The sequence below is a fragment of the Simochromis diagramma genome, unplaced genomic scaffold (assembly GCF_900408965.1).
Source record: "Simochromis diagramma unplaced genomic scaffold, fSimDia1.1 OVJJ01000107.1, whole genome shotgun sequence".
NCBI lineage: Eukaryota > Metazoa > Chordata > Actinopteri > Cichliformes > Cichlidae > Simochromis > Simochromis diagramma.
In genome coordinates, this window is record NW_024387209.1 from 9,800,962 (window position 1) to 9,827,975 (window position 27,014).

General features: G+C 39.2%; 1 protein-coding gene across 1 annotated transcript; it reads left to right on the top strand.

Moving 5' to 3' along the window:
• Positions 1 to 192: 192 nt before the first annotated feature.
• Positions 193 to 26,152, top strand: cfap221 (cilia and flagella associated protein 221). The gene is made up of 25 exons (XM_040051555.1): positions 193 to 393; positions 682 to 882; positions 1,023 to 1,123; positions 2,792 to 2,878; positions 3,001 to 3,096; positions 3,472 to 3,572; positions 3,768 to 3,871; positions 8,546 to 8,705; positions 10,444 to 10,573; positions 11,006 to 11,126; positions 11,269 to 11,380; positions 11,465 to 11,552; positions 14,247 to 14,336; positions 15,275 to 15,370; positions 17,524 to 17,611; positions 17,850 to 17,941; positions 18,349 to 18,429; positions 19,619 to 19,726; positions 19,811 to 19,981; positions 20,058 to 20,143; positions 20,212 to 20,290; positions 21,081 to 21,181; positions 23,659 to 23,754; positions 23,867 to 23,974; positions 25,143 to 26,152. The coding sequence occupies exons 2-25, from the start codon at positions 753 to 755 to the stop codon at positions 25,318 to 25,320; spliced, it is 2,604 nt and encodes an 867-aa protein (XP_039907489.1). The 5' UTR covers positions 193 to 393; positions 682 to 752; the 3' UTR covers positions 25,321 to 26,152.
• The last annotated feature ends 862 nt before the right edge of the window (positions 26,153 to 27,014 follow it).

Below are 27,014 nucleotides of genomic sequence, written 5' to 3' on the forward strand. Positions count from 1 at the left end.
AAGTGTTTATTTATTTACTGTTAAACGTAGTAATAGGACATCTGCGAATATATTTAGCAACATATCCATAGAAAATCTAAGTTTTAATTAATTTATATATATTGATTTACTGTGTAGTAAACGTATTCAAACAAGTAATAGCACGTAAGCTTGAAGCTTGACTTTTATTTTGAAAGTAAAATGTTTAGCTTCCCGCCTAACATCGGATTGTTTACGTGTGTAACAACACAGGCAGCCGACGAATCAGGATATTTGTCCCACCCTTCAGAGTTTGGTGGTCACCACGGTAACGGCCGCGTTTGACAACAGCAGTAAAAGGTGTTGAAGCGAAAATACACGAAACACGACTGCTGTATTTGAATAAATAAACGCACCCGCCTGTCTGTTACATAAGTAAGTCCTGTTTTTTTAAGAGGCTTTAATAAAACTATTTATATGAAGCTTTTAAAGTTATTTCGAATTATTCATATTAATAGTCAACAGTACATGGGTCATTTGCAATTTTTAGCATTCCTAGCGTCACACATGAGTTTGTAATTTCTCACTTTTATAGTGAATGCGTCAATGAGTCTAACAGAAAGTGACTTTATTAAATTAACTCTATTTTCCTTACATAAAAAAAGAAAAGAGAAAATAATCGCCGTGTTTCTTTCATAACCCTTCCTCTGATGATGCCTTCAGATTTCGCAGTGACTGTCCTCCGACCGTCTGTCGTCCCTCTCGTGAGGAGCAAGGGCTCATCTTTTGCCAGGATGGAGGTGGCTCTGTCTGGGCCACAGACGCTCTCAGAGCCCCTGAGGAGGAGGGCATCTCTACCTCTGAGCCAGCTGGTGGAGGCGACCCAGAGCAGAGGCAACATCCCCAATCATCTGCTGGAGTCAAGTACATATTAACCATGACCTCTGAAATCCTCGATAGAATTCATAATTGTAGTTTTCTGGAAGCAGTGATACTAAGTACTTGATTTTACAATGACAACTTAGGTTGAGATTTCTGTTTATTTATTTATGTATTTCTTGTAGAAATCTATGCTAACCTGAAAAGCAACAGCCTGATCCAAGCAGAGCCCTCTGAGCTTCACTTCAGTGGCTTTGAGCTCGACAAGGATTATGTAAAAATCCTGGTGAGGAAAGTCCTGCTGTTTTCCCTTACTACTTTCCAAAAAGCAAATGATGTAGCTAAATCACAGGGCAGGTGTTATGTGGTTTTTGTCTCTTTATTTTAGAGTTATTGTAATAGGAATGTACTTGATAAATGTGACATGTGACACCTCATTTGAGCAGGTAGCTTAATATTAATGGTTGTGAAGACACTATATAGATATGATTGAGAAGATAGTGCTCAGATCTCCTCTGTGGAGAATTACCACAGCTGTGTCAGGCAGACAATAGAGATGGTGTTGGGTCAAGGCCTCTGGTTGTTTTTGTTGAATTTTGCAGTCAGCACTAACCAGACCTCAGTTTTGGCACCCACCAGAGATGTGGAGTTGCTTTGTGTCTTATTATGCAGTCAAACACAAATGTTTTACTGTAGCTAAAATAAGACTGTTATTATAATGTGAATCATGAGTGGGGACCTACAATGAAATATATGAAGTATATGAGATTTATCATTACCAGTTTCAGTAACAGCGAGCATGTTGCGTCCAGATGAATGCAGACTGTATTTGTTTGACAGTCTGTTATATTTAAATAGGCCAAAATACGTCTAGCAGCTAAAGGATGACAAATACTCTATTTGAAACACTAGTTCAAAAAAGGCATTCTGGCTATTACTGAAGTAGCGATTAAGTGTAAATATGCCGGCAGTGCTTTTCTCTTTTCACGAATCCCCGTTTGTATTTTCCATCAAATTTCTCCCACTTATTGGATGTCGCCAAGCTGCCAGCTCAGAGACAAATACAAGTTTGTGATTCATCAATAAAACTTTTTGATTTATATGCAAACAAAGATTTCAAAGACATTTTTTGGATTTGCGAACAAAATTTTTTGGTTCACACTTTGATTTCAAAGGAAAATGTTTGAATTAATTGGATCCACAAGCAAAAACAAAACTTTAGACTACAAAAAAAATTCTGGGGTTTCTAGTTAAACTTTTGGATTCACACACAAACATTTATGGCAAACAGAACCTTTGGATTTGTAAACAACAGATTTGCATTAATTAACATTTTTTTTAATTCAGAGACAAAAATGTTTTATTTGAAAACAAAAACTTGGAAGGTTTGGTTTCTTATAAAACCAACTCATTCAAAAACATTTTGAAACATTTTGTTTGCTAATAAAGTTTTTATTTCAAAGGAAAACTTGCAAACAAAACTTTTTTGGATTCACAGACAAATATTTTTGGTTTGAAAACAAAAACATTAGATTTGATTTTGATTACGAAACAAAATATATAGCATCTAATTAAATCTTTGGATTTGAATCAACTTTTTTTCTACAAATAAAACATTTTTAAAACATCGTCAGTACTTTTGCTCTAAAGTTTCTTTTTGATTACAGACATTTTGTGCTTGATTGCATTTTAAAGAAACAGTAACTTCAAACACAAACAGATTCAATTTGTATTTTCTTTACAAAACATTAAAATAATTTTAAGAATCCTATCGCATCATCAAGTCCTCTCATTTGGTTTCCATTAGGGTAATTTAAAGTGAATGGGGGACTGATTTTACACACTGTGAGCATGGTTGAGCACTGTAAGCACCAGGAATATGGAAATGGCTTTCTCAAGTGCACATTTTAAGTGGAATGAATGATTTTTTTCTTCTCCTCTTCCTCTCCATCAGAAATTAATCAACATCTCATCTGAAGTTATGAATATTCATGTAATTCCCACCCAAACCAAGTACTTCCAAACAACTTATACCAAAAAGGTATTTTTTTTTCATCGTTCCAAATTGCTGACCTGAATATAAGATTATAACTCCACTTGGCCATGAGTGCAATCAGTGTTGTTTCTGATGATTCAGTCTTGTTCCATCTGTTTTCCTTCCAGTATCGACTCATCCCAGGCCTCGCCTACACGCTGAAGGTCGGATTCTGTCCTGATGAGTGGCGTTACTTCTATGACTGCATTCGAGTTCACTGTAAGGTTAGGTTCCAACAGTTTCTGTGCCATTGTGGGCACTCTGTTACTGTTTGGCAGGGAGTCAGCTGCAGTGTGCTAATGCTGTTTGTTTTGTGCTTAAATCGTTCCACCCAAGGCATTAAAGAGAAGTTGATTTTCGCAGAATTTACACTGTGACTCCCTGCAGGAGCTAGCTGGTTTAACATGCATCTTATCTTACTTATGGAGTTTAGCAAACATTTAAACAAGCAGGATTTACTCTCTGCTTTAACTTATCTACCTCAATCTTTACTCTGAGAACTGTTTTCTTTTTTCTCTGTGCTTCTTTCACACTTCATATCCTCTCTCTTATGTTTTCTCTTGATTTTGTTCATTCAACCTGCCTACACCCTTTCTCAGGGGGAAGATAACCTGTTAATTCCAGTTCATGCTTACCCTGTCATCGATGACCTGCACATCCCTACTCATATCGACCTACCAGCTGTAGCACTCAGACAAAGGTGTGTGTGTGTGTGTGTGTGTGTGCGCTTCATGTTAGTCTCTATGATGGACTGGTTTATTTTGACCTCACGTCTGCCTGAGGTCTTGCCTGTCTCCTTGTATTCTTCCATGCAGCCAGCCATGATTTCATTCACCCATTGATGTCAAGTCATAAAAAAATAATATCATCTCTGTCTTTCTTTCCTTGTCGCTAGTGTTTGCCATGCTATTCCTCTGAGATGTAGCTGTCCCATTGGCTTTGAGTTTCAAGTGCATATTATTCAGCCCCATGAGTCCTTCTCCATCCACCCCCTCACAGGTAACCATTCACTGAATGTTTTCTGTTGTTGACTGGGTTTTTTAACAATACAAAAATCGGAATGTTCAGATTAGAACATATAAGCAGTCTAATCTATTGAACGATTACTAATGGGCTGTAAAGCACCACATCTTGGGCACAGAAGGAGCAAGTGTGCGGGACTGGCTCTCAGTGACGCAAGCTCTCACAGGTTCTGAAAATTCTGTGTTTAGACAGTCATGCTGACTTCAGATAAAATGTTTCCCAACTTTAAAGCTCTAGCTGACGAGTTGCAGGTAATTCAAGTGAGCCTTCAGAAGAAAATCAAGCCAGACTTATGAAGTTATCAGTCCCAGTTTGGTCTCTCCAATGTAGAGGTCTGGGCATTCCTTGCTGCACTGTACAGCATACACCACATAGTTAAGTTTGTGTTTTGGAGTTTTGTCTTTCGGGTGAACCAGTTTCTGTCTGAGTGTGTTGCTGGGTCTGAAATGCACTGGGATGTTGTGCTTGGAGAAAACCCTCCTGAGTTTCTCTGATACACCGGCTACATAGGGGATGACAATGTTGTTGCGTCTGTCTTTCTTATCCTCCCTAGCTGGTGTCTGATCTTCTTTTCTGTGCCTCTTTGCTGACTTTATGAACGCCCAATTAGGATAGCCGCATGTTTTAAGTGCTTCCTTTACATGTGTGTGTCCTTCTTTTTCCCTTCAGGCTTAGAGGGAACATGTTCTGCCCGGTGGTGTAGGGTCCTAATTACTCCAAGTTTGTGTTCCAGCGGGTGATGGGAGTCAAAGAGGAGGTACTGGTCCGTGTGTGTGGGCTTCCGGTAAACTGTTGAGGTTGCCATTCTCTTCAATGTGCACAGCGCAGTCCAGGAAAGGCAAACAGTCGTCCTTTGTGTCTTCCCTGGTGAACTTGATGTTTTTATCCACAGCGTTAATGTGCGCAGTGAAGGATTCCACTTCTTGTGTTTTGATTTTGACCCAGGTGTCGTCTACATATCTGTACCAGTGGCTGGGTACTCTCCCTTTAAAAGAGCCAAGAGCCTTTCTTTCCACTTCCATCCATCCCATCCCATCCCGTCCTTTTCAAGGTCTTGAAGGCAAGCTATAACTTTCTTTTTGTAGCTGCTTGTGGGGTCTCGCTTTAGGGCTTTGTAGGTATCGTTGTCACTGAGGAGAGCGGTGATCTTTGTGTGGTAATCCGTTGTGTTTAGGACCACGGTGCACCTTCCCTTATCAGCTGGTAATATAGTGATGTTGTGGTCTTTGCTCAGGGAAGCGACGGCCTTCTTTTCTTGTATTGTGAGGTTAGACGGAGGGACTTTGGCACTGGAGAGGGTGGTTGAGACTTTCATCCTGATTTGCTCTGCTTCTGTCTGTGATAATTTATTAATCCGTATGGCGGTTTCTGTGGCTGTGATGAGGTTTTTTTTACATTTATGAAAACAAATGTAAACAATAATGATAAAAAAACAATCAAAAATGAACACGGTTAAATGTACTAATAAAAGTTACGGGTAACAGTATGATTATAAATCACATTTGCTAGGCTAACACTTGCAGCTTGTGTCTCAAACAAACATTGAAGATTCAAAGTTCCATAATTCTGTATCCTAGATGAGTTCAACTAGGCGTCAGATATTCACCATTTTGATAATAATGGTAGACTTTTCAAAGAGACGTTCATACTGAAATAAATGTACAACTAGGCTGGCTTTTGTTTAATTTTTCTCCTCTTGTGGACGCAACCCATAATATGGGTTTCTTCTGGATAATTTATCAAACATGGTTTTGTGTAAATAACATGAGAATGAACTATGTAAATATTTCTTTTGTTAGATTTTTTCTACATTGCCCTGTGAAAAGTGTCCCTAATTAATGAACAGCGGTAAATGTCTGAGTTTTACCGGGAAATACAAGTGTAGGGAATTACAGTATCATATTTAGCCTAATAGATTAAGGATAAGCCTCAGCAGAAAAAAGCAAGTGTCCTGCACTTCCTCAAAACCTCAGCCCAACGTTGTGCATGCAGTAAGTCACTGCAGGACTTGAAAGATTTCTTCTGCTTCCACACGCTCAGAATGATCAGCATTCATGGTCTGGGAAGCTTCATAACGCAGGGTGAAAAAGCACTTGGATCTGAATCGCAGCTGAGAGAAACAAATGAGTTTCTCCTTTTGGAAATACTTTTGTGTATTTTCTCCTTTACGTTTACGCAAGAAACAGGTCCACTTCTCAACAGAGCTCAGCATTTGTAGTATAACACAACAGTATCTTTTTGGTCATTTGTTATTCTTTTATAGTAAAGTCATTACCGAAGCCTTCTTTGATCAGCCCAGTAGTCAGTCAGACACATTCATTATGTTTCAGAATGTTCATTTGAACTGATGGTAGCATGGATGGTAATGCACTGCAATCACTGTGACATTAAATAGTAGGTCAGCGCAGGTGTTACCAGTGACACAAATGAAAGTTGATTAAGTGATGTGACTGGAACTGTAGTTAGCTTACAGTATTGATTGTTTATTCAGAACTTTTAAAGTAATTTATTGTTTTCACTGCTAATTAACAACAATAATAATACATAATACAATAACCTTAATTCATAATTTCTTCCCTTATGATGGATTGTTTATTCATACACTTTTAACTCTCAATCCAGTGATCCTAAAAAACTACTGGGCTATTATTATTATCAGTTTATTGTAAAAGCTCCCTGAAAAGCAGAGAAGACCATGTTTGTCACTATATTTGTCACCAACGAGACAATATTTGTCCTGTGTTGGCTTCATTTTATTGCATCCTTGTTGGAATCCTGCTCCTCACATTCACACACACTCTTTTTTCTTTTAAGATTAGACTCAAAACGTTATTTTTTTGATAAAGCTGATAGTTAGGGCTGGATCAGGGTAACTGGAACCAATCCTTAGATGTACTGCTATGGACTCGCACTGCCTGTAGGACTTCGTGTGATGCACTGAGCATTTATTTTCCACTCACCTCCTTTGACATCCCACGTGTTTATATACCACTGCAGCACGTCACTAAATTTTAGCCATCACTCTCCCTTAGTCTGTGTTTTGTCCTGTCTCCCTATGCTCTTTTTCTTCCCCTCACCCCCCACCAGAATGCTGCCCCTCCGTGAGCCTGATTCTGCTAGAGGTTTCTTCCTGTTAAAAGGGTTATTTTCCTTCCCACTCTCATCAAGTGCTTGCTCATAGGGAGTCTTTGATTGTCGGGGTTTTGCCTTGTCATCTTGAAGTAACTAATATTGTGATTTGGAGCTATATAAAGAAACCTGAACTGAAACTTTTAATATTTGAATATGTAAACAAAACTGAAAGTACAAAGCAAGCTGAAAACCAGCCTAAAGTTTGATTCTATCTCGCACCTGTCCTTTTGTCCAATAGAAAAGTAATGCCCATATCCACGCTAGAGACGACGTCATTATTTTCCTCCTCCGGCACACAAACTGAAATCAGCTGATTGTAGTGCAAGTGCGTAGGAAGAGAAAATGCATGTTTGTTTGATTGTTTTTTTTCTTTCTATCCATCTGCTGGGCAGATAACTGAAGAACCTTTGTAACACATTACACCCTATTTGGGCTCAAGGTGGGATTAAATCAGGGATCAGTTCTGAGCTCCTTCTTGTTTGCAGTAGTGATGGACAGATTGACAGATGAGGTCAGGCAGGAGTCTTCATGAACTAAGATGTTTGCAGACAACATTCTGATCTTTAGTGAGAGAAGGGAGCAGGTGGAAGAGAACCTGGAGAGATCGAGGTATGCTCTGGAGAGAAGAGGAATGAAAGTCATTAGAAGCAAGACAGTCTAGATGTGTGGGAATGAGATGGAGACAGGTGTAACAGTGAACCTGCAGAGATCAGAGGTATAGTGAATGTAGACGAGTTTAAATATCTGGGGTCAGTCATCCAAGCAAGCGCACAAGAGAGATAAAGAAGAGAGTGCAGGCTTGGTGGAGTGGGTGGAGACACATATTGGGGGTTATTAACAGCAAGAGTAAAAGGAGAGATTTACAAGTTGGTTGTGAGACCTGCTGTGATGTATGATTTAGAGAAGGTAGCACTGAGAAAAAGGCAAGAGGGTGAACTGGAGGTGACAGAGTTAAAGATGTTTCATGAAAGATTTTCACTGGGAGTGACCAGACTGGACAGGAAAAGAAATGAGAGCATGAGAGGGACAGCTAAGGTTGAGCGTTTTTTGGAGACACAGTTGGAGAGGCAAGGCTCAGATGGTTTGGACATGTGCGGATAGTGGACAAAAGATACTGAACATGGAACAACAAAGCAGGAGGAAAAGAGGAAGACCACAGAGAAGATCATGGACGTAGTGAAGAAGAACGCGAGGACAGGGTGAGATGGAGGCAGATGATCTGCTATGGCGAGCCCTGAGAAGAAGCTGAAAGAAGAAGATTCAGATTTTAACTATTTATTCAGAAAGCTATGGAAACACTTTAAAAAAATAATTTAACTGTCCAGTGCTCTTAGCTAAAAAATCAACAAGTGCAAGTGTTAAGTTCACTTATTTTGTTTGTAAGACCTGTCTAATGTTATGTAGCTGGCTTTCTGCAGTAGAAAGCCTTAATGCAGTCACCTGTGGTTGTAAATCACTGACCTAGGTTAGTCCAAACACATAGCTCCATTATTAATATTTGTTTTCTCCCTCTTCCAGGTGTGATACCAGCCAAAGGTGAGGCAAAGATAACTGTGACCTTTTGTCCACTCCAGTTTGAGACTTCTCAAATCACCTTTCAGCTGGTCATTTCACAGTTCAACACCAAGCCTTACCTGTGTACCATCACTGGGAGCTGTGCACCGCACATAGCTCTCAGGTAAAATTTCACAACTGAGTAGAAATACAGTGTTGTGTTAGAATGTTTTTACAGATGAACAGTTTGACTAATCAAAATGTCAGTTTTACTTAGCTGTTGGTGTTTTGTTCCTTTCACAGTCATGTTTTACTCTATTACTCTCAGTTGCTGTCTTACTGTCCTATCATGTGCTTTTGCTCATAACAGCTGTGATCCTCAGCCTAAGTACAACCTCAAATTCAAAAACACCGGGATCTCATTTATGCTATCAATGTACACTATGTAACAAATTTAAGTCTTTCCACCAGTGCTTTATTGTTTTCACGAGCATCCGGCATCCTGAATGATAGCTTGGTGAAGTTTGCTGTTTTATGGTAAAAAACAGTTCTCAGCTTGTGGGAGTAAGTTTACCGCTGAACCACATGGGAGTGAAAACATCCCCCAAAATATCTGGGGACAATAACTAACTGGGTTCAGAGAAAATGGGCACATGTGCAGATCAGAGGTTTTTCAGCTGATATTAATTTGGTTCCCATGAGAAAGAGGGTGCTATCCATCACACAGCAGTAGCTCCTGACTCCATTCCCTGCACTGTCTGGTGTTATCTTGGCCAAAAGTTAATAATTCATGAAAATAGCTTGGTAGCTGCTGCAGTGATATGAGGATGGATACAGCTCCCAATGGATGTTTAGCATATAAAACACTCTCTCTGTGTTTGTTGTTCCTCACGGTGGAACCAAATAAAAGATGATAGATATGCAATGGAAAGATTAAGGAATATATGCTAGAGCCAATGTTTATCCAGCTCGAACCAATGTCTGACATGTGCTTGTTACTGTGTTCTCTGCCTGACTTCTCTGACATAGAGGCTGCTCATAATACAAACAGTGACTTGAGTGATTTTGCTTCTGTGTTGCAGAACGTCATCAGTCTGATATGATGCTTGGTAATAAATCTAGTGCTTCTTTGTGACCGAATGTTCAACTCTTGTTAACTCCTTTTTAGCCAAAGGTTGCAGAGTCAACTCAACTGTGATTTAAAGCTGTAGTTGGCTAGTTCTCTGTCTTGGACTGCATTGCTAAATTAATAGCCATTTTGAATTAACTGTTTTTAATTGTAATTATTAGGCCCCGACTCCCAGCTACCCTGACACCGTGTATTCTCTCTCTGTTCATATATCATTTGATAAATATTCAGAGTCTAGAGCCATTCCTACTCTGCTGAAATAACTATTTCTGGAACATTCGTAAAGGGATACCTTGACAGCTAGCTTCTTCTGATTGAAACCCATCTGTTTAGAAATGATCCAAACAACAACTTCAATGTTTCATCCACTACTTTGAGCTAGGTTTGCAAAGTTTGCTTTTCTATCCACTAATTAGCCATTTTAGCAGTTTATAGATTGCTTTTAGCTAACCATTTATCCACTGTTTTAAACAGTTTCAGTTTTAGTCAATTCGTTACTATTTCAACACTTTCCCATGTTTTTTGTTTTGTTAATTATTTCAAAAAATGATATGAAATTTTTTCACTATTTCAGCTAATTATTTCAACAATAACACCATTACTGTGTTAAACACAGCTCATTTTCTGCTTAATTTGAAATCGTTCTCTAGGGGTGACCTTTTAGTGTGAGATTATTACAAAAATGTAAGTTGTGCTTACTTTAGCAGTGAGCTAATTAGCAAGTATTGAATCAGTTTTGGTATACTAATATATATACATTTTTTCCCTTTTTTCCCTTCCATCTTTCTGTTAGTGAACTGGAAAAAAAGTTCAGTTATGAAAGTGCAGTGACTGTGAAACACAAAGGAGCCTCACCTTCTACCCTAGTGCTTCCTCGAAGTAAATCCAAATACAGGGCAAATAAGGAGGCTGACAAGTCAAAGGTATGGCCAACCGATGGTCTGACTGATTAACTCACTAAACTTTCATAATCCTGTTTAGTTATATTTCGACAGGTTAATTTCCCTGACTCAAAAGCAATGAAATATTTTAATAGTTTTTTTTTACATAAAAAATATCTTTTCTGTAAAACTGTATCTGCAGTACCTCTGTTTTGGGAACTCTGCTTGGAAAACAGTAGCAAGTAGTAGCAAGACCCTAGCATAGACACACCAGGCATCAATAAGAGCAAATATGATAAGACAGACAGAGCTTGAATAGGAAACACATGGGTTGGAGGTGGGTTGCAAAGTGGTTTGCAGAGTTAGGATGTTTAGAAGGGCATCAGATGGGATTAAGATCAGCTGATTTTCTGGGATGGCATCTTGACTTTATGACTTTTCTTAACTAATGCTACTCTTTTTCCTGTCCTATAGGCAATCAGGGATCCAACTAATGTGAAGTTTAAATTGCCAGTAGATGTCTGTACTCCTGCAGGGGTGGCAAAGATGCTGATCAAAGACTCTAATAAACTCAGCTCTAAAGACTTGAAGCAAGGTAGATGCAACCGAGTGTTTTTACTCTTGACGCTGATATGCATGTCAACATTGTTGCCATATCAAATCAATCACCTCTGTTCAGTTTTTGTTGAATTACATGCATGCATGTCTCTTTTCTGTTTGTGCAACCTTCACTTCAGCCATGTCCTCTGGCAGCATGATAGCACGGCAAAATAAGCAGATAAAAGAAGCCCTGTTCATGAAAAAGGTTCAACAAGACATGAAGGAGGAGCAAACAAATCACCTCAAATGGTAGGTTTGATTAAATATAAAACTCAACCAAAGTTACTGAATGTTTAATAGATGTGTTTACTTTATGCACCCCCTTTGACTCAGGCAAGTCCATCTGGGTATGGACCCCATGTCAGAGCATGCAACAAGACAGATACTGGAGGAGAGAGAGATTGCTCTGCATGAATATATGGTAAGTTATTTCAGCTCGTGTGGATGTAAAGAAACACTGTGCTCATTGATACTCATTGAAACCAGAGGGCTTGGCTAATACACATTTTCCACCAACATAGTGGAAATAACCTCTAAAAAGTTCTAAAAAGGTATCAGGGTACAGCGGCACCAGGTGTTAAGCCATCAACACTGTGTTGATGGACAAGAGGTCAAAGTCTGACACTTACATGTCCCTTTGCTAGACTAAACTGTCACATTTGGGGGGCCCCACAACAATGTGTGGGTACTATACTTTGTTATTCTGAGACATGAGAAATTTGTGGGGGGAGAAATGTAAACAAAGAGTGTTGTATTAGGCTGTTGCGTAATGTTTCCTGAGAATTATGGACATCTTGACCAACCATAAACAAAAAGTGAATCAGAAAAATGTTGAACAGAAGAAGACATAAAAGTATAGGCCCTGAGTTGTTTGAGTTCTTTTCCTGTGTTTTCTGAGAGGTGTTGGAGATGGTGACAGTTTGCTGTGTCTGCACTGGAAAGGGAAGATTAAAAAAAAACTTCATAAAGAATTCAGAAAGTGTATTTAATCATTCCTTATCTTACCATCTTTGATTTCTTATCTTTATATACACCGTGTAAACTGGAAAGTTCTTTATATCTACAGCCCTTACTGATAAAAGTTTGACCTTCCATTAAATGGAGTTTTAATGCATGAAAAATATTTCTTGCTGAAATAACTGATGGGAGCCCAACTCACAGGATCATATAAGCTACTGAGTCTTTGCCCCATGGGCTTGATGATGGCGGTACATAATTCATGGGAGGCTGTAAGCGGTGAACTACATAGTGGTGCGTATAGATTTTCAGATATCCCCATAATAAAGCCAAACTCTTTTCATCACACCAACACACCAGCATGTACATGTAATTCCTATCATACATAGTGAATATAATAACATATTGAAAGAAAAAAATATGCAGGACACAGGAGGACACAGACCTTGGGAGGATGGAAATGAGTCCTAGTTGGACAGTACTATCTTGCAGGGTAATTTTGATTCACCAAGTCCTCTCTTCTTGGTCAAGGTATTGGTTTTAGTAGAACACATTTTTTCTGTTTTCATGTAAGACCTTGGAGACATACTCAAATGTGCTGATAGCTCATCAGTGCGTTCCATATTCATACCGTTCACAGTACCTTATTCAGATGTAGAATTATTGGATCCACAGTGGGGTTTTGACCCTTTACAAAAACCCTCTTGACTGTATGATTGATTTTTATTAAGTCGCCATGGAAATAGTGCAGAGTCAGCCAAACTAATGTCAGTTTTGAAATATGAGTCTCTCTATGTCCTCAGAAAGGTTGTTTGAATAGTTATCAGATCTCTCACAGACACTTAACAGCACTTCCTCCCCCATCTCCTTTCCACCTGCACACTTTATAATGCAAATACACACACGCACACAAACACACAAAGTGTCCTCTGCCATACTCTTTCTGTTTTACAGCCTTGTATCACCACACTTTGTGATTTTATGGGAACTCTGTTGTTTTTATTATACTGCCACCTGTCATCATCTAATGTTGGCCCTCTGTGGAGTCTTGACTGGAGGCCAAAGAAATCTGTTTGTCTATTTGCTTCAGAGTTATGTAGTTTTATAGCTTTGCAACATTAATTTTTGCAACGTTATTTTTTCCTCAGCCAGGCTGTGATGGTTAAGTTTACGATTCTGAGAATTAAGCCATCAACCTTTTTTTCCTCTTTAGCCAAAGAGGTTCCAAGTTTTCCTTACAGAGGATATAGATGTTGGAATGTTTGTTTTCCAGTGGCCCTGCAACAGCTATCACTGCCACAGCTTTCCAAAAATAGATAAAATATATTTTTATTCCTTTTTATTCCAGTCAAATTGCAAATCATTTAAAGCCTTATTCACAGCTGTTCATTGAGCATCTCAGAGAGGCCGGATCTTTCACCACTGTAACAGAGAGTGGGTGTGATCAAATAGTGCAACAATTAGGAATAATGTCTCAGTGCAAAGTTGTACTGTGATTGCATAGATTTTTTTTTTTTTAATTTTGTCATCTACGCTACATAATATCATTAACCAGTATTAAATGGCTTTAATCTACATGCCTTGAGGCAGCATTATAAATAGACATGATTCTGAAGAGGAGCACCTCTGAGGAGCACTGACAGTGAACACAGTTCACAAATACAAACTCAAACTCTGCCAACTTCACTGGACTTCCCACCTCGTTTAGGATGGACACAGCAGTTCTTTTGAAATTTGTTTTTCACATGCGCCAAGTTAGCTGGGTTAAGAGGACCATGCAGCATTAACCTATGCTGCCATCCACGTCGTGTCGTAGTGAATTAAGCCCCTGCTTGTTTCAGAAAAACCAAGCCAAATTTTCCACATCCGAGTTCAAAATTGGCCCGATTGCTGTCCAGAGCTTCCACTAAACATTTGGAGTTTTATGAAATACTCCAAAGAGCACAAAGGAAGTTTCCAAAACTGGACCAGTTTTTCTTTTATTTTCCGAACCACTTAAAGTGTTGCTGTGAACACAAAAGAAAACAAAAGAATTTGTGAATGATTTGCAAATGATTGCATTATGTATTTTATTTATATTTGAAATGGCATCAAATTGTTTGGGGAGGGGGGTGGATTCATACGATCTTTTACTGTACACTAATTGACTGTTTTATAGGTGAAAAGGGGAGCTGTAGGGCAAGAAGAAACCTTTGCTGCTGGACCACCTAAAATGTTTTCAAGACGAGTGCTTTGTGAAGTAGGACAGGTATGTCGTTAACTTTGTTTTTTTCAATTCAATTCAATTCAATTTTATTTATATAGCGCCAAATCACAACAAAAGTCGCCTCAAGGCGCTTCATAGATACAGAGAAAAACCCAACAATCTATGACCCCCTATGAGCAAGCACTTTTTTTTGCTAAGATCCCCACAAGGAGCTGACCTTGATGGGAAAAGGCGCCGGCATGGTTTTTCCTTATGGTAAATGGTAAATGGACTGGTTCTTTTATAGCGCTTTTCTACTCTGAGCACTCAAACCACTTTACACAACTAATTCATTCACCCAATCACACCCATTCACACAAGCACTTTTTCTAAACTGTTTAGTGCTTACTGTCTAACATTCACACTCACACTCCGATGAACATATCGTAGAGCAACATGGGGTTAGTATCTTGGCCAAGGATATTTAGCATGCAGACTGGTGGAGCCTGGCATCGAACCACCAACCTTCCGGTTAGTAGCTGACCTGCTCTACCTTATGTGGGTGAACTTCTGGAACTTTTTCAACACGACTCAGTAAAGTCTCAGGCAGCACAATGTGCCTCCACAGCAAAATCTGAAGCTTAAGTCGCTGAATTGAAAAACTGCTGCATGATGATCTTTAATTAATACTAAGTATATTCTGTCTTAGTGAATGTGTGGATATGCTTCTACCAAGTACCAGAAGATCTTTTATTCTTTGTACAAGAGCAGTTTCACGCACAAAAGAAAAAAAAGAATCAGTTGCTCATAGCTCATTTCCAGTTTAATCCAATCTAATATTGACTTATTAGTATTCCACTTTCTTTTGTCATTTAAATACTCCTAGCAGAGGCCTAATAAAATTTAACTTTATGCTTTTTTCATGTACACTAAATGTGCAGTTAACTGTCGAACACGAGCAAGTGAGATTTAACAATGAATGTGTTTCTAACCTGTTCCAGGCCCCTGAGGGAGTCCCAGCTTTCCAGTTTTACACCACTTTTCAGTGGGAACTGAGACGAAGAGTTCTCAGACTGTTCCAGCAGGCAGCTCACAAGGTACAGTCATCCATATACTGCAAAGTCTCTGAGGTACATGAGCAAGTACACACATCCATGAGCATTTGCTCAATGCATCGTTCACATACACATCCCTCAGGGGAGGGCTGTTACACCAGCGCCTGTCCCTTTTGTTTAGCTATGTGTAGCTCAAATGTATCTTCTTTACAGTATAGTCAGTTTTCCTGTGTGAGGTGCGTCACAGTAAAAGTAAAGAAATGTAGTATTGAATTCTGGCCTAGAGAACTCTCAATCAAAACAATAACAAAAGACACAAAGTGTGTCTCTATGGGAATACACACATTTGATACGCTGTACTACTCTGTGTACTATATGTTCTTGTATAATTTATGAATTTTGGAAGGTTAGTGTGAGACTGGCTTGTCCACTCTATGACCTTGATGTTCTTCTTTAGCTACTGCTATGCTGACTTGGTGGTATGTTTTGGGTCGTCATGCTGGAAGAACAATCCAAGGGCCATCGTTCAGTTTCTGGGCCAAATCCTGACTGATGGCAACCCATTCTTTCATAATCAGTGCTTGGAGTTTGTCACAATTAGAGGGTTTTTGTTTGTCCACCTGCCTCTTGAGGATTGACCACAAGTTCTCAATCTGATTAAGGCCTGGGGAGTTTCCTGGCCCTGGACCCAACATTTCAATGTTTTGTTCCCCAAGTCATCACTTTGACCTTAAGGCATGGTGCTCCGTCATGCTGTTCTTCAACAAAATGTTCTTGGATGGTTGAAAGAAGCTGCTGTTGGAGAATGTTTTGGTGCCATTCTTTATTCATGGCTGTGTTCTTTGGCAAAATTGTGATTGAGTCCACTCTTTTGGATTAGCAGCAGCACCCCACATGAATGGTCTCAGGATGCTGTTGGCATGAGACAGGACTGATGGTAGCGCTCACCTTTTCTTCTCCGGACAATCCTTTTTCCAAATGCCCCACACAATCGGAAAGGGGCTTCATCAGAGAAAATGACTTTACCCCGGTCCTCAGCAGTCCACTCACTGTACCTTTTGCACAATATCAGTCTGTCCCTAATATTTTTTTGGGAAAGAAGTGGCTTCTTTGCTGCCCTTCTTGAACCCTGGTCATCTTCCAAAAGTCTTCACCTCACTGTGTTTGCAGATGCACTCAAACCTGCATGCTGCCATTCCTGAGCAAGCTTCGATCCCACAACTGAATCATCTTTAGGAGACCGTTCTGGCCCTTTCTGGACTCTCTTGAGCACCCTGATGCCTTCTTCACAGCAATTGGACCTCTATCTTGATGATCTGATAAATGGTTGATGTAGCTGAAATCTTAGTAGCAACAACATCCTTGCCTGTGAAGCCCTTCTTATGCAGCGCAATGATGGCTGCACGTGTTTTCTTGCAGGTAACCATGGTTAACAGGAAGAACAATGATTTCAAGCATCACCCTCATTTTAACGATTCCAGTCTGCTATTCTAACTCAATCACCACGACATAATAATCTCCAGCCTTGTTCTCGTCAACATTTTCACCTGTGTTAACGAGAAGATTATTGAAATGATCTCAGCAGGTCCTTTTATGGCAGCGATGAAATGCAGTGGAAATGGGTTTTATGGGATTAAGTTCCTTTTCATGGCAGGGAAGGACTTTGCAATTCATCTGATCACTCTTCATAACATTCCGGAGTATATGCAAATTGCCATCATAAAAACTGAAGCAGGAAACTTTCTCAAAACCAATATTTGTGTCATTCTGAAAACCTTTGGCCACGACTGTAGGGGCTCAAATACTTATTTCACTCATTGACATTTAATTCAATTTCTGACTTTTAATGTGTTTTTTCTGGACTTTTGTTGATATTCTGTCACTCCCCATTAAAATGAAACTACCAAAATCAGGTTCATTCGTTGGAAGTGTTGATACTTACAAATTCAGCAGGGAGTCAAATAATTATCTCCTCCAATGTACCCACTGCTCCTTCTTTGTCCTCTTCCCAATGCTCCCCCTCCAGGGCTCATTATTGAATAAGAGAAAAACCAAAGGGCTTAAATGTCAAAAAATAATTAGAATTGGAGTGAACCTGAAATCTCTGTCTGACATGTCTCCTGAAATCACAAGTGTGAGTGAGAAGCTTTAGCAAAGCAGTAGCACCCTGCACCACCCTCGTCTCTCCCTTCCAGGTTGTGATTCGACGTCGCATGAACCGGAGACTGGCTTCTTTGAAGAAACTGGCAGACAGTATGAAGAACCTGCCCTTGGCACAGAAAGGTTTTCATTATCCTATGATCTCCTCATTCAGAAATAATCTCATTATCCGATGGCAGTAAGGCACGCTTTATTGAATTTATTCCTTGAGGAAAAAATGAAATGATTATGAGGCTCATAACACATATGCAAGTGTCTGGAACAGAGTTCTGAATGTGAACACTGAAAATTGCAACAAGTCTGGAGAAATTAACTTTTATTTATTCTTTTTTTACATGTCACCTCCTCACGTTTGCTTTAGCTGATAAAGAGAAGACATGCGACCTAAAAGTGTCTGCAGACAAAGTCTTTCCATCTTCATCCCCCTTTTTCTCTAATGAAGATGACCCCCTGGTGAGTACCGTGCACAACTGGTAGTGGAAAATAAAGACTTAACACAGATTTTGAACTGTTCTTGTCCAGTGTTGTGTAAATTAATGTAATCATTAGCAAAAAGTGCGTGATAATTTATTTCGAATCAGTTTACCTTTCAACCTAACTGGGAAATGACACCCAAAAGACAAGAAACCACTGACAAGTGGGTGCTAGCTAGTGTCCTGCACTCGAAACAATTTTCATCCATTATTTCCTGTGAAAGACGTCCTTGATCAAACCGTGGAAATCAATGAGGACGCTCACTTTCCCGTACTTTGATTAAATCTTTCATTTCCTACATGCCCCGCAGAGAGAGAGAGAGAGATGGGGTAGCCTCTGTGTTCACTGGAACAAATAATGCCATTTTGTCTCCATCATATTTCTAGGCTAACATTAATTTGCCTGAACTACCTGTGGATACTCTTGATGTGACTGTGACATCGCACATTCCTTTCTTCAGGCTACAGGTAGTTATTTACATCATACACAGCACTTTCAGATCAACAAATTTCACCCAGCAGCGGTGTTGATAAGGGGTAATAAACCAGTATAGACCGTATATATAGATTAATCTGGAGCTGTTTCTAACCTTTCTAGCTTTTGAACAAATGTGTTTGGTGACCCTGTGGAGGGCTCAGACACCTAATTTTCACCTTCACCACCGTCAGCGATGCCAAATGCCACGTACAAAGTGTCAAATTACTATTAATACTGTCATGTATGAGAGCATTTGCCTGTAAAACAGTGCTTTACTTTTCAAACTGGGATATATTTTTCTGAATACTCCTAGAATTATGAATGTAAAATTTTGACCTATAATTATTTTTATTGTTGTTGTACTATTTTATAGTGAAGTGAACATGTAAAGTGCATAAAGTGCAAAAGTCTTATTTGTTTGCTAGAAAAATGGGAAATAAGTGCAACAATTTATTGAAACACGCAAACATAAATTAAAATGTAAATACATGTAATATGAACACCTGTAGTCTTCAGCAAAGTCTGAGCTTTCTAAGGAAATTTCTTCAAGTGTTAACAAGCAAACCAAAAACATTGCTCTGAAAATGGTCGGGTATAGGGACTGTACTGAAAACAAGTGAAAAAGCAGCCAGTTTCCAAAGAAAAATTCAGAAAGAGCTTCAAAAAGCCCAACGAACTATTGATCAAGACCACTTAATAAAAGACAAGTGCTCACCTAGAGTAGCTTGTACCACGCTTCAAAATAATGCACTTCCTCTGACACAGGTGACGAGTACTGTTAACACAAAATGTGACAGTGTAAAAAACTACATTTTATGTTATCTGGGTCATATTCTGCTTACCTTATAAAAAATCTCATCCTTTGAGTGTTTGACTTTTGAAGCTAGAGTGGATTAACAACCACTGTAGCGTCATAAAATTAAAATAATAAAAGCATCGACCAAGGTAGTGATAGAAGTATGATTTCCAGCGGAAACCATATTTTGGAGCAAATTTTACAACTGTTTTGTCTCAATAACCGCTGAGATTAGAGTTCATTGACAAAATGCTTCATTAACTAAGATGGCTATAGAGAGACAGTGCCTCTAAATGGATTGTGATGGTAATAATGGGGTCATAGGGACTCCTCGTCCTTGTTGATGTTATGTTGTAACCATGCTTTCTGTTGATATTATGCAGGTCCCTCTGCACTATGAGCTTATGGGCTACCAGGCTGTGTCAGCTTGGGAGGCATTTAACTCTTATATTCCCATGACTTTGGCCAAACCACTGCGTACTGGAGCTCCGGTAACTAAGCACCACATGTTTATTTATAATATATCAGCTATGTATTTATCCACTTATTTGCTTTCAAAATTCTCCTTTTTTTAGGACAAGCTGGAACCCAACAGAGCTCATTTTCCCATGACAGAGGACACCACAGCAAGAGAGCAGCATGATGAACAAGACAAAGATGCAGAAACAAAGGATGATTCCAGTCTCTCTTTCTGCGCCCCTGAAAATCTGCTCAGACCTTTTCCAGCAAACCCACTGAGAATCTTTGTAAGGCAGTATTAATCAGGTGCAAAATAGAGGTGCTTTTCTATTTATGATGAATGTTATTATTATTATGTTTCAGAACCCAGCTCCGGGACTTCAGACCTTTAAAACACCCCCTAAATATTTGGAGAGTGATTTGGAGTTTCATCTCTGCCCTCTGCCCAGGTAAGTTATTCTCACCTTTATGATCAATTTATTTCTATGAAACGTCAAACAGCTCATTCTGCTTTCAGGTATACGGTCCCTGAGAGCACATTGTGTGGCATAAGGACCCAAACGCCACACACTCAGAAGAAGTTTCTCAAATGCAAGGTAATTTCCCCCTCATTGTGCAGTTCACGAGTTTCTTTCAGATAATTTTTGTGTCCCATATAGAACATATCTTCGGAGATTTTTGGTAAAGCATGTTAAATAAACTTGTTCTTACATATTGAGCTTTATACACCATGTCTCATTCACAAACCACTATTTTCTATGTCTAAGTAGAAAAGTATCTTGCCCAAAGACATGTTTGCATGCAGAATGGAGCAGCTAGGGATCAAACCACCAACCTTCCAATTAGTAGATGCACTGCTTTCCCTACTGAGCCATAGCCATCCCACAAAACATAGAAAGTGCTTTTCACTTGTAGTTGATCTATCAAAAACGGCTCCCGTTTTCTGTCTGAAAATTGACATGTCCAGTGTAGCTCAGTGTGATCCCACCAAATCAGCTGATGACTCAGCTCTTACCCTTCCTTCTACTCATCCAAGTGGAGGATTTTACATAGGCAACACTGTTTAAGCTGCTGTAGCCATGAGCAACAGTTGCTGTAAATCTGCAAGCCACTTTGCAACCCATCTACATCGCAGCTCCTACTGTCACGCTGGATCTGACCTAATCAATATCATATCTGCTGTCAGTGATGCCTGATCTGCTGTGTACTGGGCCTGGCTCCTGCTCTCTCCACCTCTGGCTTTACACATATGCACACTGAAGGGCGGACAGGTCCCAGCACAGAGCCATGCCACCAAAAATAAATTACTGCAAATGGGAAAATCAATCATCTTCTGACTATAGTGGTCCTGACCGAAATGTTTCTTTTTTTCATGATTTATAACAGGAAGTGATCCCTGGGGTTATGAAGTGGAAAAATTTGGATTCTATCACCTTGAAAAGTCTTTCAAACCAGCCCGCTCTCACCAGTGACTGTGCTCCACGCAGGTTGGTCAGAAATATTTTGTCCTCTTTGCTTTACAATGTGAGCTGTGTGTTGAGAAGAGTTCAATCTGGCCGCTGACACGAGTGAATCAAAACCTGCAGCTGAACTTTTCCACTACATCACTGTTTATGAGATGTGTCGGGTCACATTTTTCTTCTTATCTGCTAAACTAGGCGGCAAAAAATGACTTCATACCAAGAGCAGATACCTAAAAGTTAAAGAGAAGGTTCTCATGTTCTCAATAAGAGTGTCCAACTAGAACAGTGTCGGTTCATAAGTTTGTTTATGGTACTTGTTTATAGAGGAGAAAGTGGCTCTTGTCCATTTCCTATGTGAAAGAATTTGAACTTTTGACCCTCTCGCTGCCAGACCACTTGAAAGACAGCGTTTTCACAAACGACATCAATATATTAAAAAAAAGACAAGTTACATAAGCCACAGACTCATATTGGTAGTTAATAGTTACCTTCTCGGATATTATCCTCTTTTTGCAGTTTGGGATTCACTCTATCATCTCAGTATTCCAGAAACACGACTTCTCACTATCTTCCAAAATAAATATGTCATGTCACATCCACACTGCTTCCAGCTCCTGCCAGGATGCAGGATGTCAAACTCTCCACTTGTAATCGAGATAGCGGAGTTCCTTTTACACGCAAAGAGTTGGAGAAGATGGTTGTATGTAGGACTTGAAGCACTTCTGATTTTGGAGTTAAAATGCTGGGTGCCATTTCCAGCTTTGTAAAACAAAGTGCTGTTATTTTAAAATTGTCCATTTAACCAGATAGTTGCGAATAGTGTTTTGATCAAATCAGAGGTTCTAAACGCTGGTGGGGAGAAAAGCCCCACTCAAATCTTCTTTTTCACTTAGCTCTAGTGTAAATAGCCAGACTTAGGGGTTTTTACAGCTGCGATTATCCATTATTTTTTACTTATTTTGAGGTAAAATCTGAGTGTCTATCTGTAAAGATAGAAAGCTTCTTCTGATTCTAAATGTTTTCTCCTTTGCTATGTATATCTGTGTGCGCATGGAATCTAGGTCATACAGTATGGAGGCTTCCCTCACGCTGCAAAATAATGATTTATTCAATCCTCAGTCTAAATGGGCAGTGAATAAATGATGATATTTTTCATGTAGTGTATTAGTGAACACAGCATTGGGCTGTCCTGTTCTATTTGTGGTGGGCTGTGTGCTTCTGTCTGCGCCCTGTCATAACTGATACCAATCAGGTGTGCAAAACACTCTGTGTGTCTGACCTTTCTCAAGCCTATACCGCCATGTGCATTGTAATTTGTCTAGCATGATAGAGTTTCTTGTTTAAAACCAATTTAAGTACCAAAGTGAACATTGGAAAGCTAATGAAGCAGCACTCCTCAAGAGATCCGAAGTCATCTCAAGTCTTTGTTTGACAAGATGCCTGCATAATCTGGGCAACCACAGTTCACGTGGTGCATTTGAGAATGTGCGGGTTTGAATCTCTGCTGCAACTCTGTCTTTTTACCTTTCTGCCTGCTATCCTTTTTTTCCTCACCTGCCTTGTGCTGCGCAATCAGAGCCAAGAGAAAATATTCGCTTCATACTTGTCAGTACCTACCTACCTAAGTGTAGATATATAATTCTTTATTCGTGTAACAGAAAGCTTTCCGTCAGCATTCCTGTTAGTCTTTCCTATCACTGGCTACAGCCACAGAGTCTGCAGGTAACTTGTGAGTGGCCACAATAACTGGTGAGAGCGAAGTTGACAGAGCCATGAGTTGTAACATGATTTTAAATTCTCAAATGGACAGTGGTGTGGGTACAGAGCTTTTTAAGAACCAAAACCAATAATGCATGAGAGTAACTACGTCTTACAAAGTGTAGTATTAAGTATTTACACAGAGTAAGTGCCAGGTTAACACACATTACAGTTAGCTAATTATCCTACGCTCGCTAATGTTAACATATGTAACATGAACAGTAATAGGAACACAAAAAATGCAGATACAGTCCACAACTACTGGGTGTAAATATGTAGTACTAATCATATATTTATATGCATTTAGTACTAGATGTAACACATTTTACATCTAGCTAAAAAGGCTATCTAACTAGCCTTGGTTTGCTAATCTTTAACCAAAATCTTATTTCACAAAAACATAAATGCAACCCAGGCCAGGTCACAGAGTCTTTATTTGTACATCCTTTGCCCCATCATTACAAAGTTGCTCTTTAATATTTTTAAGGAATCTCTGGTTATTCTGTGGTATCACTAACATTTGGCTTATCAGTGTTCTTTTTTTTTTGCCCCTAAGTGGTTTCAGCTTTCACTAAGGAGCACCTTTATCAAACATGTTTGAACTGAGATATGAAACCACCTTAAGCACTCCTTTCATCTCAGTGAGACTGAGGAGCTATCTGAAAATTATCTCAATTCATCTGATGCACGGTGGTCCAGCTCTTCAGGGGAAAAAGCGCTGTATGTGTGTGTTTCCTGTATAGATCTGTCAACTACAACACAGAGATACTTCCACTCACCGCAGCTTCTCCTCTCGCCAACCTCCCTGATGATGATGTGACCCCGCTAATGGACACACTGTAAGTAGATGAGGCACTATATTGATCTTTGTGCTGGGAGCTTCTTTTTTTATGGGTCTCATGGGAAAGTGCTCCTTTGATTATTTCACTGTGTGTGTGTAACCTCATGCAGGTGTGAAGGCTCAGGAGTCCAATTGACACCTGAGATGATCAGAGCAGAATTCTTGTGTGGAGAAGTTCTCGTCTCCATTAGCAACCTCGACGCAGGAAAGACAACCGTGTAAGTGTAGGGATCGTGAGCGTGCAGCAAAGCTAAAAGATTACTCATACATACAGTCTGGAAGAGATTCAAGAGATAGTTTATGGCATGATGAATGGATGTTTACATGAAGGAAGCCCTTCACAAGCAATAAAAGGGATGAATGCTCCTTTTCACACACATAGATATTTTGGAAAAGACAAAACACATGTTTAGTTTGAAGAGGGGAAGTTGTCAGGATATACCAACCATTAAGTTAATAGATTGAATCAGTTCGTGTACCTAAAGTTTGTTCCAGCAAAAGCTTCCTGGGAGCTGGGAGGTTTTTTTTAAGTGTTGTCATAGCAATGAAACTGATCTTTAATCTATTCATCTTATAATCACATTAGATGTAATATATTGTAGCAAATATGTTCTTATATCACTGGTCTATGCTGATAGCGCCATTTCTCAAAATTTAATTTAGAGGCCAAAAAATATTTGTTTAGGTTTTCAGGATTTTATGAAAAACATAAACACATTAAATAAAATAAAATATATATATATATTTTAAATAGTGATGATTAATGAGGTAATAATGATACTGTTAATACTACTGAGTAGGGCCCAACTAATATAGGAATAGGATTAGCCCAGTAGCGATACTGATATTTGATTATCTGAAAATAGCAAATATAAACAAAAGCCAACCTACTAGTGAACAGCTCTTTTTTTTTTTATCATACAATTAAAATGAATAGTAATGCTTGAGTTGTTTAAACATTACAATATTAAACATTTTAACACCTGTAGATGGGAAAAAATCGTATTTTGGAAACTTATTAGCATATGCTAGAAATCGTATGGGTTTTCTTTTTTGGGTTTCACCAGTTGTAAAAGAAATTTAACAATTTGCTCAGTACCATTTGCCTCAGTCTTATAATGGATTTATTCGTGCTATCTCTCCTTTTGTTAATCTTTTTACAGATTTACTCAGTGCAAAATTGATATGATATAATTGATAACTACTCACATTTGAAAAGGCAGCTGATATGTTTTTGTTTTTTAAGCTTTAATTTAGTTCTTATCATTTCTTATCATTTTGAAGGTTTTTTCCAAATTGTCGTTGAGAAATTAGGAACGATACGTGTTGTTCTCGCTACTACAGCTGCTCTTCTTCCATCTGTAAAGTTAAATTGTTCTGTCCCAGGCACCAGAGGCAGCATCACATTGAGGCGACCTACAGGTCTGAGTTTAACCAGATGGGAAAAAGAGTGATGACTAGACTGAAGCAACTTGGAGTCACTGACAGAACTTCTCATTTACCTGAAGAAGACCGTGAAAAGCCGAAGCCTGTGCACACACATCCTATACACTCACATGAGTAAACACCACTGCAAGACTACAGATAAGCATTATACCCATCCTACTCACTCATACAACACTCTCCTTTGTTGGCCCTGACATGTCTTTGAAATAAAACCTGGTTACTTTCCCACCCACTCATAAGCCTCCTTTCTACCCACTCAAAATTACCAGTGAGCTCCCCTACTGTGCTTTTACAAAGCCTGAAAATTTGTTATCCCTCCACCTACTCAGATTCATATATAAGCATGGCTGCATTTTACACACCATTACCTACATTAAATGAAATGTGATCGTTCTGCATTTTATATTTGAATTCTTTTGTAAAAGTTTATTACAATTAAATCTTATTATGTTATCCACCAACATATAATGCTTGATGTTTGACCACTGACTCTGACTCTGTGTATTTTCCATGTTCCTGCTGTAACATGACATTTAGATTGAGCCTGCACTGATTAGAGTCAGCTATTTGTCTGATGTGTAGCTACCTGAAGAAGAGATATTATTTCTGTATTTATTAGGAACATCAGTTCAACATTTATATTTTTGTGACTCTTAAAGAATAGATGCTTAGGTCAGTAATTAGTTACCAAAACAGCTGACTGGCTGTGAACTCACTGGGTTGGAGTCCAGTTCATACGTGTTCTCCGACCCCTAGAGGGAGCTCCAATTCTATGAGTGTTATAAGGGTCTCCACATTTATTTTTCCTTCAGTGAGTATGCTCGCTTGTAATGACTCTGCTGTAGAGAAATACAGTAGAAGTGCAGTATATGAACTTGTTTTACAGACATGCAAAAAAAGGGTCAGATTTTTTTGACATGGGGTTGGGTGCAGTGTACTAAAGCCCTTAGCCATGATCCTTCACTGTCAGAATGCATTGAGGTGACAGTGAAGCGTGGTCCTGATTTTGCCTCAGCTTAAAAAGGAGAATTCGACTCAGAGATTAAGTGAATTATTATCACTCGTGTTATTATAGTCCTATTTCACTCTATAGCTTAAACCGAGATATGAGCCGTCTGCCTCAAAAGAAGCCTATAGCCACAGATTAAATGCATGTCTGTCTCAAATGAAATATGTAATAGACAGCATAATAATAGTAACAGGCATCATGATGTGTGTGTCTGCGAGTAGGAAATAAGGAGTTGCAGTACACCAACATATTACAGTTTGTATCAATCTTTCACCCAGCAGTCTGCATCTACCAATTCCACAGAAAACACATCTACCACGGCGCCTTTTATGGCTCACGCTACACTAAAGCTTTCACCCCGTGAATACAGGTGCTTTTATTCGTGTCTCCATTCCAATTGAAAAATGGGACAAAACACTTAAAGACTCAACAGTGAAAACGGGAACTCTTTAGCTTCAGCAAGCTCAATTTGTGCAGCACCCCGTGGTAAGAAAACAGCTTCACCCCACTGACACGCTGGTCACGATGACCCGATCATCCCCTACAATCTCCCAAAGAGGACAGAATCAAAGCAAGAGGTCCTTTCGGGGGTAGAATCTCCCTCTCTCTGTAACTCCATCAATCACAGTTTACAACCTGCAGCAACAGCCTTGTTCTCTGGTTTCTAGAACATTCCCCTTCATTTGTGCATACTTGTAGCTGCTCTTCTTCTTGTGGAGGCTTTTCACCTGACATGTTTCACTGAGTAATTTGCCAACACTTAGGTGAGAAATTGTGCTGGGTTTTTGCCTCAGAGTAGTGGC